General features: G+C 45.4%; 1 protein-coding gene across 3 annotated transcripts in view; it reads left to right on the forward strand.

Annotated features, from left to right (window-relative positions):
- Window positions 1-4,457: 4,457 nt before the first annotated feature.
- TRPC6 (transient receptor potential cation channel subfamily C member 6) overlaps window positions 4,458-17,221 on the forward strand; it is a gene marked incomplete at its 5' end in the record, with an annotated part of 105,267 nt that continues 92,503 nt past the window's right edge. For all 3 annotated transcript variants that reach the window (XM_080816941.1, XM_080816943.1, XM_080816942.1), the window contains one exon: window positions 4,458-4,627. In XM_080816941.1, coding sequence (XP_080673067.1) covers window positions 4,458-4,627 — 170 coding nt within the window. The remainder of the gene's footprint in view (window positions 4,628-17,221) is intronic.

The following is a 17,221-nucleotide window of genomic DNA, read 5'->3' on the forward strand; positions in this document are numbered from 1 at the left end:
CTGTTTTCGAATCCTTCCAGCGGTAGGAAAGTAACTGCGTATAAAGGCAGCCCTTTGGGGCGCCTGGGTGGCTCAGTGGGTTAAAGCCTCTGCCTTCGGCTCGGGTCATGATCCCGGGGTCTTGGGATCGAGCCCCGAATTGGGCTCTCTGCTCAGCGGGGAGCCTGCTTCCTCCTCTCTCTCTGCCTGCCTCTCTGCCTACCTGTGATCTCTCTCTCTCTGTCAAATAAAATAAAATCTTAAAAAAAAAACAAAAAGGCAGCCCCTTCCATCCTCGACATGTCTGCAGTTACGAAGCCTGGCTGACCACACCCTAGCGCTGCAGTGTTCTCAGCCGCCCCCCGGCTTGATGAACCGCTCCTCTATTACCCAGTGCATACTTGTCAGTCTTGCTGCCAAATCTGTTACACGATGCCCTTGGCCAACAGGTTACTGGGAGCACTCTGATCACTCCACCAAAACGGAAGTCAGTTTAGTCCAACGTGCCCTGTCCTAAGTACGCAATCCCGGTGCTCACACGAAATACCCATATAATACCGTCAGCAGGCAGGACACCTATTTGAGCTCAAGTCACAGCAAAAATTAAAATAGGTTGCTAATGATTCACCTAATGTTTCTCGTGTTTAATACAGTAACGTTTTAGCTGCAACAGAGATAGTAAATGTACTTATTACAACCCCAAACTGTAAAAAAATTCTGAAACAGAAGTTCAGAGATGCAGCAGCTGCCACCATCTGCCTCAAGCCTCAGTCTCCACAGACCTTCCCTGAGACACTCAGGCCCCTCAAGCCTCAGTCTCCACAGACCTTCCCTGAGACACTCAGGCCCCTCAAGCCTCAGTCTCCACAGACCTTCCCTGAGACACTCAGGCCCCTCAAGCCTCAGTCTCCACAGAGCTTCCCTGAGACACTCAGGCCCTCCACGGCTTGTGGGGGTGTTTTCGGTTTTCCCCCGTGAATTCTACATGAGTCAGGAGTCAGGATTCGGGGGCCCCGTGCTTTAAACTATCCAGATGGTTTCCTGACTCCACTATTATCTGTAGCTGTCGGCCAACTAGCCCCAAACTCCGTTTCCCAGAAAAGCTCTTGTGTCCGTGGTTTCCTATCAGGAAGAGCAGCTGCCCCGGGCTTCCACGTGGCGTCTTCTCAGTTTCTTCCCAAGTCAGTGAGCATCTCACAAGGTTTCCCCAACCTCCATCCCTGAGGCCGGAGGTAACTTTGTTATCTCTGCCTTTGGGCTCCTAGCCTGAGACCTTGTAGGGGGCAACCCTTTTTTCTTATTCATTTTGCCGCACTTGACTTTTCAAAATACTGTTATAATAATTATACCAGTTCTTGTGAAATTCACCAATAATCAGTACACTCAGATGAGTGTACTCAGGTGTCCCTCCCGCCCCACAGGGGACAAAGCCCACCGTCCGTCATCCCCGAGTCTTGGGGTTACAAGGGAGTGTTCTGTGTCATCTCCATACCGCAGACACAGGACGAGCTCATGAGATGTGAGATTGTGTCACACTCCACTATTCACTCGTCCAACAGTTCTCACTTTGAGAACGGTCATTTTTTCATGCAGCCATCTTTGGCCCACATCCACTCAACACTGCTGGACTTGATTTGGACATGTTACTAGTTTGAGAAGTTGTCTTCTCGTTCTACCGTATTTTTAAATAGTTGAAGAGGTGGAACTTCTCAGATAAGCATAGAACACAGAAAGAGACGGACTGGTCCTCGGTAATTAACTATCACTCGCCAATTAATAAATGAAGCAGGAGATTAAACCTGCTGTCTGAAGTCACAAAGTTTCCGTTCGGGGAATGGTGAGTACAGGAACCCAGGCTTTCAGACTCCAACCCGACCCTCTTCGTGCTTCCTCGTGAAGTCCTTCAGAGCCTCCAGCCCCGTGTACACCACCTCCCGCCTTCGGGGGGAGACCGGGTTTACTGATCCAGCACCAACTGTATGTCAGAAAACAGAGAAGAACATGTCTCGCGTTGTAAAACGATAAACTGATGTCACATCATCAGTTTACTGTAATAACTTCTCCAGTGTGAAGGTTGTTGCCTGAGTATAAAAAACTGTGTGATGAAGAAAGGCAAAAACAGCTCAAGTAACTGGAAAACAAAGTAATTCTATCTCAATTTTTGTTTTTTACATTAAAGACTAACACTTCAGCTAACACCATCAGCCTTTTTCAACTTTACTTTGACTCACAGAATCTGAGTTAGGTCGAAAACATTTTAATATTACTTCCCCCACTAAATTGTTTCCTGCACTTGATGTTTCTAAACAGATTGCTTTGGTGCTGTTTAAATTAAACATTTATTAACTAATTCATTCAAGCATCAAAGCTGTTGCATTCTCGCAGATAGCATTTGCCATGAACAAACACATTTCAAGCAGAGTATCTTATTGCTATGTATAATTACCAGAAAATATTAAAAACTTTAAATCATGGCTGTAGATGTTGAGAGATCAAAAAAGGAGATTCCTAAATCAGGACTAACATACTTCAAAATGACTCAGGATTTTCGGGTAAATGCCCTTTAGGTAGTCCAGCGTGTTTTCCTATTTTTTTGGTCTATACTCCATCCACCCACCCACCCATGCACCCACCCATCCACCCACCCACTCAGCCACCCATTCCACATACCTGGGCCACATACAGAACTAGGCCCTCAGGGCGCAGTGGTTCCCACCCCTCAAGCCTTAGTTTTCGGTGTGCTGGCAAACTCAAAAAGTCTAAATTTGTGATCTGTTTTCACCCTGTGCTCAGGCGTCAACATCCATTCCATTGCCCACCTGATCATGGGAAGCAAAGGTACCTTTACTTCAGAGTCTCGGACAGTCCGGCTGCCTTCGCCCCGACTGTCATGGACTTCGGATCCTTTCACGTGTCTGGCTCCTCACCTTCTCTCTTCACTTAACCAGCACCTCCCTGGAGAGGCCTGTTTTAACCACCTGACCTGAAATAGCCCCCAGTTACGATCACATCAGTGTTCTTTTCATTGTGGCCTTTGTGTGATACTTTCCATTTGCTTGTTTAATCTGTCTCCCTTTCCTCCATGAAAGCCCTGTGAAGGCAGACAGGGCCCTTATCAGGCTAAGTCGCCTCTGAATCCCAGAATGGTGCTTGGTACACAGTTGGCATTGATTAAATATTTGTTGAATAAATGAATCGTGGATTCCTAATTGGCTGCTTCTTAAACTACTAGAGATAATGTTTCATCTTTTCTGAGAAGTTTTAAGTTCTCACATCTGTGAAGATTAAATCAGAATTTAAGACTCGATCTTAAAATTAAAAACAGTTTAGAAATGTAGGAAACATCTGGCAGAGAAATAATTTCAGCATTTGCAGTGATGGAAGGAAAGGTTTTCTCTGAAGTAAGTGGGTTGCCGGCCCCTTTATCGCATCGTCAGAAAATGCCTGCCTGTTTTTGTTGGTTTGCTGGGGAACTGGGAACATCTGCTCTTGGGAACACAGAACGTTGCTCATTTTAAAGTAAAGAGTTACAATAACTTCAGGGGTTGGAAATGGAAGAGCAAATGCCCAAAGAAAATGAAGACAGTCTGGAGAAAGAGTCTCTTGTCCTTTAAAACAAACACAAATAACCCAAAAAATAAATAAATAAATAAAATTAAAAAAATAATAATAAAATAAAATAAAATAAAACAAACACGAACAAAAGCAAAACAAGTTTATTTGGTTCTTAAGAATATTAAAGGAACCTTCCTAGAAAGTTTTCAATTTGTATGATTTGCAAATAAGCAGACTTAGGAGTGGAGAAAGAGAGAGGAGGGAAGGAGGCAGGGAGGCGAGGAAGAAGGAGGGAGGAGGGGAAGGAAGGATCAAAGAATCAAAGAAAAGAAAGAAGGAAGGAAAAAGTAAGGAAAGAAAAAAGAGGAAAGAGAAAAGGGAAAAGCAAAGAAAGGAACGAAGGAAGGAGCGCGCGCGTGTGGCTCCGCCTAGTTCTGGGTTATCCCGGCCCCGAAAGTGCTGGCGGCCAGACCGGCTGACTTCTGGAGGCCGGTTCAGATCCCTTTAAAGGCGGGGACCCCCGTTGGACGCGGGGAGAGGCCGGCGGGAGCGAGGCCGGAGCCTCGGGAGACGCGGCATCTCCTCGGCCGGGTGCCCGGCTCTGCGCTCGCCCGCGCCGCTGCGCCCGCCGCCCCGCCCGAGCTCGCTCCGCCCCGGAGCCCCGGCCCCCTCCCCGCGGGGTCTCCTCGCCGCACGCGCTCAAGCCAGGTCCCCCGGTGGCCCCTGAGTGGTGACTTCTCCCCCGGCCGGCCCGGGAGCCGCTCAGCAGAGCTCGGAACCGCGGACGTCCGCGACCCACGCCAACGTGGTGCCGGGCGCGAGGGTCTGCCGGCGGCCGGTCCGACGCGGGGCGCACCCGCCCGCCCGGCTCGCCGACGTGCCTTCCGCGAGAGCCGGTCCTCCGCCGGCCGGGCGCTCGCGCCATGAACCAGAGCCCGGTGTTCGCGCCCCGCAGGGGCGGCTCTCCCCGGCGGGCGGCCGGGGCCCGCGCGCGGCGCAACGAGAGCCAGGACTACCTGCTCTTGGACTCGGAGCCCGGAGACGACGGCTGCCCTCAGCCCCCGCGGCCGGCCTACGGCTACTACCCCTGCCTGTGAGTGCGGGCGCCGCGGGCGGGGGGCGCGGGGGGGCGCGGGGGGGCGGGGGGCGCAGGTGCGGCCGCGCGCGTCCGGACACGCGTGTCCCTCCCCGGGCCGTGCGAGCCTGGGCTGGGCCCCGAACGAGCCGAGGGGCGCGCGCGTCGAGGTTTTGTTCCTGGTGAGCGCACCCGGGTATGTTGGCACCGTAGAGCGTGTCCTCGGGGTACTGACCCCTTCAAGGATGCGCAGGTGTTGGTCTCCAGCCCCAGCGGCTGTCCGTCCGCTCAGATCCTTGTCTCTGCGCCACGGGCACGGGCACGGGCTGGGCCGCGAGACTCGGGGTCTGGGGGAGAGAGTGCCACCCGGCTCAGGGGTCCGCGGGGCCTGCCCCTGCCCTCGCGGGGCGCGTTCGGGCCCTCCCGCGGCCAGACCCCGCACAGGTTGGCGGGTGACAGTGGAGGGGCGAACTCGCCCGGCACACCCGGCCCCCAGGTCGCCGGGTTAGGTCGGGGACGGGGAAGCGCGGAGGCTTTCTCGCCCCGAGCGCCAGGCGCGTTCCCCGGGGGCGCCCAGGGGACGCGGGAGACTTGCTGTGGAGCGAGGGGGTCGAGGTCGTTCGCGGGGAGCTCGCAGCAAATAGGGGATGTTATTTAAGAATCTGGAGGGTTGTTTGAGTTTGTTTCGTTTTGTTTTGTTTTGCGGGGGGAGGTTGGGGGTTGGCAGGGGCGGGCAGAGGGTGGAATGAGGGAGAAGCCTTCCCTCCCCCCACGCGCTGGGGAGCTGACAGGCCGCTGACAGCATTTCTGCTCTTTGTCACGTCCCTGGATTGGGTAGTGTGGGTCCCTGACGTTCTTCTCACACGCGGTTTCCCGAGGAAAGCAGCCCTCAGCCCCAGGTCCTTGAGCAGCTCTAGAGTGTGTGGTGGTGGTGGGGGGCTCCCGGGGGGGGGGGCTCCCCTCCTCATTCCATCCCCCACTGCCGGGCTCCTGCAAACCCTTGGTCAGGTCTGCCCAGAGTCAAGAGCCGGTGTGTTCCCTTTCTCAGAAAGAGGTGAGGCCCAGGAAATGGTGCATTTAATTTTTTCCCAAGATAGAAGAAAAAAGTTGGAACTGGTTCCATCCATCTATCTGCTGTACGATTTGAAAGCATCTACTATTATTTTTTCTTCCTTTTTCGAAAATTAAGATCTATTTCACACACCATAGAGTTCACCCATTTACATTGTACAGATCAGCGGTTAATATATCCACAGAGGGGTGAAAAAAAACATCGCTATCCAATTCCATAACATTTTCGTCATCCACAAAAGAAATCTCGCACCTGACGTTGAATTAGGAAATATTTCTATGTCTCGCAGCGCAGTGCTCAAACGTTAATGGGCAGATGAGTTACCCCACCCCTCCCAAATCTTGTTAAAACGCAGATTCTGATTCAGTAAGACTTAGGTGCCGCCCGAGATTCTGTGTATCTGACTACCTCTGAGACGCCGCCGAGGAGCAAGGAGGTCTATGCCAAGGAAAACAGAGGAAGAAAAATAAATCAGTCCTGGATATTCTGAATACTGCTATTTTCAAACCTGCTCTGAGGATGTACGTTTAAAACATAAGTGAATTTTTCATATTGGCTTAGACTTGAGACCTACTAAGCCTGAGGTCCAGGTAGTTGTCGTATCACCTGTAGCTAATTAAGCAGCTTTAAAGCGCTATGTTGCTTTTTAACAATCAGGCTGTCCTGTAGAGAAAATTTTAATTTTTTTCACCTGATTGTACTAGAATCATTTGTTACTGTGTTGAGAAAAATAATCTGATTTTTAAAACTTGTGGTTGTAAATTAGGAGTGAGAGAGACTAAGAGAAGTAATAATTCCAGATCGTCCTGTAGACGTCTCCCATGGCTTTCTTCGAACGTGACCCACCACCTTATTGATGTAGCCCCTTAACATCACCTGCTCTCCAGAGAATAGGCATTCTCCTCTCTCACTTGAGGAGTCAGAACTTTCCAAATATGTAGACCAGAGCAGCAGAGATGACCTTTTTAAATGTGTTTCTATTCTTAATGAACACCCCCTATCCTGTCAAAGAAATGATCATTAATTACAGAGTGAACCGTATTCCAGACTGTTTGTTTGGTCTAAATCTATTATTTCCAAAGGATTCTACAGTTACTTTTCATCACTGTGTGCTCTGGTAAGGTTTTCTGTTTTTTTCCAGTTGAGTAATCAAGCAAGTACAAACTTTAGACCAGTCAATAGCACAGCATTTCACACCTACGATGTCGGAGAGGAGCTAAGGGAAATCACTTCCTTCTGGTAGAGAGTACAAGAAAGCCCTTCCTGACAGTCGGACTTGCGATGCAAACAGTGTCCTCTGTGTTCCCAGACTGGGAGGTGTGTTACTTGTGAAAGTGGCAATCATTAGTGCCCTGGAGATGAGGGCATCACCATTTTCTCAAATCATTGAGATTTTTCCCTTAGAAGAGTTCAGATTATTGCAAGTTGTCATTTCTGTGGGATAAATTCTATGACTTTTGGTAAAAAATTCTGTTTCATAGTTTCCTTATGTGGAAAGATTTCTGTGCCATATTCTTTATGTCATGGAATTTTTACTACTGAAAATTAGGGCCAATCGTCTTGAGAGAAGTTGCACATTTTCAGGCTTTAATAGTGTCTAAGTGGTAACATTCGAAATACTGTTCAGTGAAAAGAGATTCCCTTTCTCTCTCTTCCCTACTTTTAGTCAGAAATCAGCTAGTGCTCTCTCTTTTGATTAATTGGAAATGGTGACTAGCAACACAGGGTCTTAGTCCTTCCCGGGTCCCAGGAGGTACGTCAGAGACTTACTTCACTTCCAAGGCGAAAGTTTGCCTCTGGTCCGTTACTTCTGAACATGGGGAAGAATCCTGTGCATAAAAAATAACGTGAAGGGTTTCTAACTCCTCAAGATCTGACTGAAATACAGTTCCACTAACCTTCAGCTTGGAAAGGACTAATTGATTAAATGATTATGAATAATGAAACAGTAAAGTATTGATAAAAGCTCTTGCAAAAAAAAAAAACCCTCTTGCAATGCAGTAGACTGAGATAATCTAAAAAAATTTTATGGTCACAAATACCTCATAACACTGGATAAAATGTTTAAAAGGATTTCAGAACATTAACTAATTTTGCAGTCAGTCAGTCAGTGAGAAAGGATTATGACCATGTGCCCGAAGTAAAGCAGTTAAAAGGGAGAGTATAGTCTGTGTTGAACTGAGTCGTAGCTGCCTTGTGGATTAAGCATCTGCATGAACACAGAGGTTGGAGTCTAATGCCTGCATGGGACAGAGATGACGCTAAGGCCTTGCTTCCAGATGAGGGCTGGAGCTAGGACTGAGACAGGCCTGCCTCTTGCCTAAAACCAAGCCCTTTCCTTAATGAAAAGTTAGGCTGGAAAAATGCCACCAGCAATGAGTGAGAACAAGAAACCTCGTTAGTAAGAGAAAAAGAGATCTGCTAAGAATTGTATTCTTTGTGCCTGTGTCATGCAAGTTTCTGTTTTTGCTTTTTTAAAAAAATTAACATACAATGTATTATTTGCTTTATGGGTACAGATCTGTGAATCATCAGTCTTACGCATTTCACAGCACTCACCATAGCACATCCCCTCCGCAATGTCCATCACCCAGCCACCCTGTCCTTCTCTCTCACCCCCAGCAACCCTCAGTTTGTTTCCTGAGATTAAGAGTCTTGTATGGTTTGTCTCCCTCCTGGTCCCATCTTGTTTCATTTTTTCTCTCTGCTCCTCACGGCCCCCCACCCTGCCTCTCAAATTCCTCATATCAGGGAGATCATATGATACTCGTCTTTCTCCGATTGACTTATTTCGCTCAGCATAATATCTTCTAGTTCCATCCACGTCATCACAAATGGCAAGATTTCATTTCTTTTGATGGCTGCAGAGTATTCCATTGTATGTATGTGTATATATATATATATATATATATATATATCACCTCTTCTTTATCCATTCATCTGCTGATGGACATCTAGGTTCTTTCCATAGTTTGGCTCTTGTGGACACTGCTGCTATGAACATTCTGGTGCATATGCCCCTTCACATCACTACATTTGTCTCTTTAGGGTAAATACCCAGTAGTGCGATTGCTGGGTCATAGGGTAGCTCTATTTTCAACTCTTTGAGGAACCTCCATGCTGTTTTCCAGAGTGGCTGCACCAGCTCGCATTCCCACCAACAGTGTAGGACGGGTCCCCTTTCTCTGCATTGTTTTTCGCACCACCTGCTGACCTAGAAATCTTCATGTGGAAAAATACCCTTGAGAAAAGGAGTAAAGCCAAAGCTGTCCCCAGGCAGTGGTACCGATCATCTGGACTGCCCAGGGTTTTCAAGGAAACAGCAAGCCCGCTGAAGAAATGCTCACTGTAATACGTGACCAGACGCACAAGGAAACGATCAGACATTCTCAACGGAGGAGAGTGAGCAGAGGATGTGATCCCTGGGGAGAATCCGCACAGGACAAAACAGCAGTTTGTAAGCTGAAGCACTTGACCTAATGTAACAACATGAACAAGAATGTAAAATGGGCATGAATAAAGTGTTGACAACATACAGCAAGAAATTAAGCCTGAAGAAAATAAAAGACCAGTTGTTTAAAGACAGGCACATAGAAAAATCTATAAATGAAAAATAAAATTTTGAAATAACTGAAGGGGAGGGTTAAATGCAGATTAACCATAGCATAATTGATGATAATACCCAGAATGCAGAGACATAAATGAATGAAAATATGAACATCATTGAGTTATGGAACAAGAAGATAGCAGTCCCAGGAGAGAACACAGCAAGGGAGAGGCAACATTTGAACAGATCGTGGGTGATGATTTTCCAGAAGTGGTGAATTCTCATGTCGATCAAGTACATCAGTAGTTCAAACCAGAAAACTAAAACCATATGAACACATCATGTTGAAATTGCAGAACATTAAAGGCAAGGAGAGAGATTTAAAATGAACCAAGATACAAGTGACTTAGAGTAAGTTCTAAAATAAAGATATATACTGTGGGAATGTACTGGCAGTGTATCTTGGTACCTGCTCTACAATGTGTGGCTTGTAAGCACTGTGGTTTTCTTTTACATAAAAGAAATTGTTAGTGTAATGTTTTATACAACTTTGGTGTCCGTTGCTGGCAGGATCTCTTTATAATACGGACAAAAAGGGGTTCGTATGCAGCGACTTGGATGCCAGAGAATGCTAGTATTCATTACGACTTTTGAAAAAATGGTATCTAGAACCACAAAGCAAAGGCCTAGACTTTGGTTAAGGGTCTGCAGGCTGGAGCTGCTAGTACGGGAAAAGAAAATGTAAAACTCACCTTCGCATTTTGCTTCCCCAAGAGGCCCCCTTTAAGGTGGGTTTGTGTGCTGGACAGAAGGTTTGTGTGCATGATAGAAACTACCCATTTTGTTTCCAGACCTCCCCTGGTTTGATGTACTCAGCATCTGCTGATAACAAATTATTATCATGAGCACTTTTTTTTAGGGGGTGATCTTTGCAGGTTGTGCAGTTACCGCCAGATGTGCTGAAAGGCCTACATTTATTGTGTAACAGAATGTTTATTCGCGTCTAGAAGACACTGCGTTTTTTTCTAGACAGTTATGTTCCTTGTGGTATAAGAAGTAACGTCATAAGGCGATTCATCCTCGCCTCCTACGGAGTAAATCATAAAAGGAAAACATTTTCTTGAGTCCGTCCTTGTTTTTCCCCCTCTTTTATGAAATATGCTAAATATAATTGGATCCAGTTGGATAAAATTACCATTTGTGATTGCTCTTTGTTTAGGAATCTTCTGGGACTTTCCGTACAGGGAGAAGGGCTCATCTATACGCCCAACTTCAGTTAAACTTTGGTGTCTAAAATTGGTGTGCTGTTCAAGACTCTTAAGCCATTGGAATGGATTGAACCACGTTTCTTACAGAATGTCTGCAGCGAGCTGATAGAAATGAATGTTACAGATTAGCAAACAGCATATGTGATTGCAGCATAACTGTTCTCTACCTAATTCGGGTCACTCAGCCAGGACCCAGAGGAGAAGTGATGTTAACTAGAGCTATTCACAGTTTACTGCGAGTTTCTCGAAAATATTTCCACGTGTTTGGGGGACTGTTCAAAACTTTGAGTACCTACCTTGTAGCAGGTGCTCCCCTACCTGTCTTTCCAGTGTAGTAGATTGCTCTGTGGAGCGGCCACTGGGCCCTCGTAACGTCCATTTAATAAGTGGCAGCGCTGGAATGAAGCCATGCTCCGGCCGGGATACGGTTACTAGGTTGCTGGACCGGGGGGCGGCGCATAGCCCCTGCTCGGCATCCTGGGCCCCTGGGGAGCACACGCACGCTTTCTTCTGCCTTTTCCCAGGGACTTGAGACAGCACGGGTGGGCTCCGATCTCCTGAAGCCAGGGGGCCGTCCTGTGCTCATTCTCTTTCTACTGAAATCACCCTCTCTGGGGCCTGAGCGTCGTATCCCACTTCGCCTTTCGCTCGCTTATCAGTCTGTTGGTGCATTCAGCTCTGCGGGCCTCCGACCGTGGGCAGCGGTCGTGGAAGCGGTGGCTGGTGTGCTACGGGCTTCAGCAGCCTCTGTGCGGAGCCTCTTGTAAGGGCCTCGGGGGTATTAGCCGACGCCGTCCTGACTCGACGGGCCCCTGACGTGCGCACTTTCATAAGCCCATTTTACCGACAAGAACACAAAAGTACCACAGCAGAGAGGCGAAGGGACTTGCTGAAGATGACGTGCTTCGGAGCTGACCGAGAGAGGAAGGAGGACAGGAAGGAGGCTAAGACCCCGGTTACCGCTTATCCAGATAAACAGGGAAGCCGGGTTCTGAGAAACCGCCAGTCGTTGTCACCAACGGAGAATCATGAATGGACCAAACCCAGCTAATCTGCGGATGACTTACTAATTTTACCACACGGCCCACAAGCTAAGGATGACTCCTCAGAGGTTCCACGAGAGGAAGCTTTTATTCCATTTCTGTCTGCCGTGGGGTGAGGCTGCATCTGTGCGATGGCGCGCGGGGCGGGGGCAGGGGCTGCCGAGGTCACAGCGCGATCTGCGTCGTACGTGGTATTCCTCTGAAGGTGTATATTGCCAGAAGCAATCGCAGTGTGGACAGCCACGTTAAGACTCACTGTCTCCGGGCGCCTGGGTGGCTCCGTGGGTTAAGCCTCTGCCTTCGGCTCAGGTCATGATCCTGGGGTCCTGGGATCGAGCCCCGCATCGGGCTTTCTGATCTGTGGGGATCCTGCTTCCCCCTCTCTCTCCGCCTGCCTCTCTGCCTGCTTGTGATCTCTGTCTGTCAAATAACTGAAGAAAATCTTAAGAAAAAAAAAAAAAAAGAATTCCCCAAGTTCCTTCATATCTAGAAAAGGACTTTCTGAGTCACTTTTCAACACAGAATCTTCAGTGCCCATGTTTTCCCACACAGACTTGTCCTCGGTGCCAAAAAGAACGATGGTGATCCAGCGTTTCCTTGAAGAACTCAAAGAGCCTGTGGAGGAACAGAAGCCGTGGGTGCGAGGCCGTTGACACGACTTTGCAATTACAGGAGCAAGACGGCTTTATTAACAGTTCCCAGTGTTCTGTGTGCTAGAGTTTGGGTCAGGGAGCGAGACGATGGGGCAGGAAAGATTACAAGGTCAAGGACTTCAGTTCTGGTGTGTCCAGAATTTACAGGGTTTGAACTTTATTCTCTAGCTGGCGTTAAAACACAGAGAGGACCGTGACCGTCTTTTGCTTTATTTGTGTTAGCGACCTTGATCCTCCCAGCAAACCCACGTGGTAGGTTCTGGGATTTCCATCTGTAAAGGAGGAAGCTGAGGTTTCAAAAATGTAAGGGAACTTCCCATTTTATGCCCGTCAAGCAGGTGCACCAGGACTTGAGCTCACAGCTGCCGGGTTCTGCGAGCCTCTGTTTGTTCACTTGCTTGTTTCTTTTTGGCCCTCCTCGTCTGTCCTTCTTTCCCTCCGTGCAGGAAGGGCACCTCCCTGAGGACAGGCGCTGAGCCTGTAAACAGTCACTGGGGACTCCTGGGATGTTTGTTGAATGGATGTTTCTTTCATGCAAAGTGATTTCAGTGGGTTGGCCTTACCTCCGATGTTCTCTCTCTGGGCCTCACATGGTGTTGCCTTTGCTGCAAAGGGACCATTTTTGCGTTCGCTTTTTCAGAAACACTGCAATACTGGAGTTTTATGTTCTTACAGTTCAGGTCAGTTGATGAATTCTAAGAGCGTTGTGGCATATGGTTGAGCCCTAAAATAGTGTTTATTACATATTTTTAATAATCCTACAATCAAGAAAATATTAATATAAACTATTTCTTTTTTTTTTCATTGTGTTGACAAAACACCCAGGGGTATTTTTCTTTTTTGTTTTTACTAAACTGGTGCAAGGAAAGGTCCTTGAATTTTTATGCAAGTTAAATGGAAACAGTTTTTAAAAAACTGAACTTCCCAAGACCAAAACACTTTATACTTAGGAAAGTCTTAAGTACTTGAATGAAGTAATCCAGCTTAAAATCAAGAAAGTGAGAAAGGCATGTTTAAGTGAAAATGGTCAGAAATTTGCATATTATTGATAACATATTGATAACTTTGATTTGGGCTAGGTCGTGCCGTGGACAGACCTTACAGTAGTCACAGTCATCTAGTTGATTTTCATTACAATCTGTCTTCTAAAAATTGGATCAATTATTTTCAAATTGTTTTACAATCCCTCTTACACCCAGAGGGGCTGAGCAGTTATCTTCAGCCCCTTCTCTTGCAAGAGTCAGAGACGCGCTCACCAGAACATTACAGAGAGAATTGCTTACTAAAGGAAGACTATTGCACGTTATGTGAAGTAAACACAGAGAATATATTAGCAGCCTCTTGTCTGAACACATGTAGCAGAGGGTGAGGATGTGGTCTGCAAACCTGACTATATCTCAGAATCCCCTGGATTGTTCTTTTAAAATATAGAGTCCCTAAGAATGATGAAAGTCCCATAAATCAGAGTCACTAGGAGGATTGCCCAGAAATAACATAAAAAAAAAAAATTCCCCAGAATTTTGTAATTCTATTGTTTCAGGTATTTATTTATTTATTTAAAGATTTATTTATTTATTTGACAAACAGAGATCACAAGTAGGCAGAGAGGCAGGCAGAGAGAGAGGAGGAGGCAGGCTCCCCACTGAGCGGAGAGCCCGATGCCGGGCTCGATTCCAGGACCCTGGGACCATGACCCGAGCCGAAGGCAGAGGCTTTAACCCACTGAGCCACCCAGGCACCCCTGTTTCAGGTACTTTAGATTCTCTCTGGAAACCAGAGGTAGAACTAAACATAAAATCAAGAAAACCATTGCTGTATATTAATCCAAGAACAAAGCTACGAGATTTAAACATTCATTTTTCTACCTGGGATCCAATGAGCAGATATTATCAGATAAGTTTGGAAATATTATATTTAAGTCAGTTAAGTCCTCCTCAAATGCTACTATATACCAGGTTCTATTGATATATTTGAGGAGAATAAATAATGTGCCTGTATGTCATGCTTGATACAGTGTCAGGAAAGTAATGTAGTGTTTTATGAGAAAGTATATGAGAAAAATGACCTTTCTAGTTTATTTCTTAAAATATGATGCAGTAGTTTTATATTTAAACTAGAGAACAAAAGAATTTTATTTCTATCTTAATACTGACCTTCTTCCTGATTTGGATCATCCATAATTTCAGAAAATATCAAGTAAATTTGTTCTTCTTCAGATCACCCGAGACTTTACGGGATAAAATTTCCCAAAGGGTAAAAATTTTCTTATTAAATAAGCTTACTATCCCTTAGCTGGATTTCTTTTTTGGAATATTATGAGGTTTTGAAAAACTTTTTTGAAATTCTGCCTGCAACGGTGTAGTACAGTAGATTATCTTGGCAGTCGTCCTATGACAAAACGACGAGATTCTGCATAAAACTGTGTATTTCTGTGCTCGCACACAACAAGGAGAGTAAGACCCGGACTCTGTCTTTGCACACACGTGGGACCAGGCTAGGGAGCAGCACGGCACAGTGAGTTCTCTCGAAAGGCGGGATTCCTGAAATCAGTTTCAGGAGACTGCCTCGGACCTGAGACTCCTCAGTTGAAATGGGTCCCCTCGGTTCTCGACAAATGGGTGGGCCCGGACGTGCGTGTGTGTTTATCTAATTCACCTCACGCAAGAAAACAGCTGTCACGGGGGGAAATCAGCAGAAACCAGAGATGAGGTATGACTCGCTCAAGGAGTTCGTATAAGGGTGAATGATAAGAACATAAGATGACTGTAGGAATTATGCCAAGAAATAAAGATGGAATCCTGACGTGAACGAGCAAGAGAAACTGTCCGAGGCGAGCGAGCGTCGTGAAAATACGACCAAGCAGTACAGCGTTCGTAAGTTAATTGTTGAGATGAATAGATCAGTATGTGAGAGAGATGCTGCTAGTCCTGGGAAAAATCCCAAATTCCACATTTGATGTACGGTTTTTACTGAATGTGTGTTGTTCTATCACTGTCGTAACGTCCGAAAAGTGTCGGCAGAACCATCCCGAGTCTGTCCTAGCCTGGAGACTTTCCTGGGAGGATGGTCTGAGGGAGCAAAGAAGTGAGAGCAAGCACGCGGATACATTCGGAGCAGCCCAAAGCACCGGCTCTCCTGTAACGGCCGTCCTAATTGTGGGTTTAAACAAAGGCCAGAGCTAAAATACTCAGCGGTATCCTGTAAGCGGGGAGGGAGTTCCCAGATGGAAATTCTGAAGTGCTGTTGCTCGGGAAGGGTGACGCTTTAACTGTATGTCACGCATTTTCAAAGGTAGCCTGTGTGAGAATGCACTAGAAACAGAGTGTGTAACCCCACCACCCAGCGGAGGGAAAATGAAGGGAAAGGGGAAAATAAACACCGGGAGGAAAGCAAGCAGGGAAAGAGAAGCACGGTAAATTCAAAGCAAAAAGTAGGAGATTTTATATATATATATATATTTTATATTTTATATTAAATATATTTATATTTTATATTATTTATATATATATTTTATATATATATAGGAGATTTTATATATATATGTGTGTGTGTGTATATATATATATATATATCTGTGTGTGTGTGTGTGTGTGTATGTATCTCGTCCATATATGTCAGTTAAGATAATAAATCTAACTGACAGAATTCACCGAGGGGTGGGGGACAGATTTACAAAATAGATTTTTCTTAATCTGGCTGTTTTTCATTTAACTACAGGACATATTTAAAACATAAGGACATAGAAAAACTGAACATCAAGAGAGGAAAGATGTATTGGGCAAACATGAAGAGAAATACGGGTAGGCACCCTAAACCAAAAGAGAAATATGCTTTAAAGGAAAAGCCATTAGTACGGAGTTACAGGAGCACTACAAGATCATAGAGTGTATCATTCATCTTGCAAGTATAAAAGTTAAAAACCTGCATTCCTACAATGGAGTAGCTTTAGAAATAAAAGCAAATTTTGAAGGAATTGTAAGGGCCATATTGAAAACCTAGCCTCCTAGTAGGAATCTCAATTTTTTGTTAGGTTGAATAAAAAATTATAAATAAGAACACTTGAAAGTTAAATTATCCAGCATAGTTTATTAGACATATGTAGAATCTGACTATTTAAAGAGCGTTCACTTTTTTCCAAGCATGTGTGAAACATTGAATTTTGTTGAGTTTTGCTTTATCGCCTAGCACACACATTTTACTAAAGGAATATGTATCTCCTAGAAGGACTACCTGATCACAACACGATGGAATTAGATAGGGCTCCTGAGGCCAGAGAAACAAAAGCAAAAGTGAACTATTAGGACTTCACCAAAATAAAAAGCTTCTGCACAGGAAGGAAAGCCGCCGACACAGCTGAAAGACAATGTACAGAATAGGAGAAGAGATTTGCAAGTGACGTAACCAATAAAGGGTTAGTATCCAAGATGTGGAAATAACTTACAGCTCAAAACCAAAAAACCAAATAATCCAATTAAAAAATGGCAGAAGACATGAACAGACATTTCCCAAAGAAGACCTACAGATGGCCAACCGTCACATGAAAAGATGCTCCACATCACTCATTATCAGTGAAATGCAAATCAGAACCGTAAGATGCCACCTCAGCTGTCAGCATGGCTAAAATCATCAACAACACAGGAAACAGCAAGTGCTGGTGAGGATGCTCATACAGCAGAAATAAATAGTTTTCAGAAATTTAAAAATGATGCATTTGTATATACATTTCATGGATAAGGAAGAAATCATAAGAGAAATTTAAAAATACTTAAAAATGAATTACAATGAAAATATTACATATGCCCCAAATTTGAAAATTTAAGACACAGTGGCCGATTTTTAGAATAATAGAATATCTGAAAATTGACTCTTGAAGATATAGAAGTCCTAAATAGTTCTATAACAAATAAAGGAATTCAATCAGTACATTAAACATGTTCTCATAGAGAAAAGACATACTCAGAGTTTTTAAAGTAAGTTTTAATAAATTTCTTTTTTTTCCTTTTAAATTTTTATTTCAATGCCAGTTAGT

The sequence above is a fragment of the Martes martes genome, assembly GCF_963455335.1.
Source record: "Martes martes genome assembly, chromosome: 10".
NCBI lineage: Eukaryota > Metazoa > Chordata > Mammalia > Carnivora > Mustelidae > Martes > Martes martes.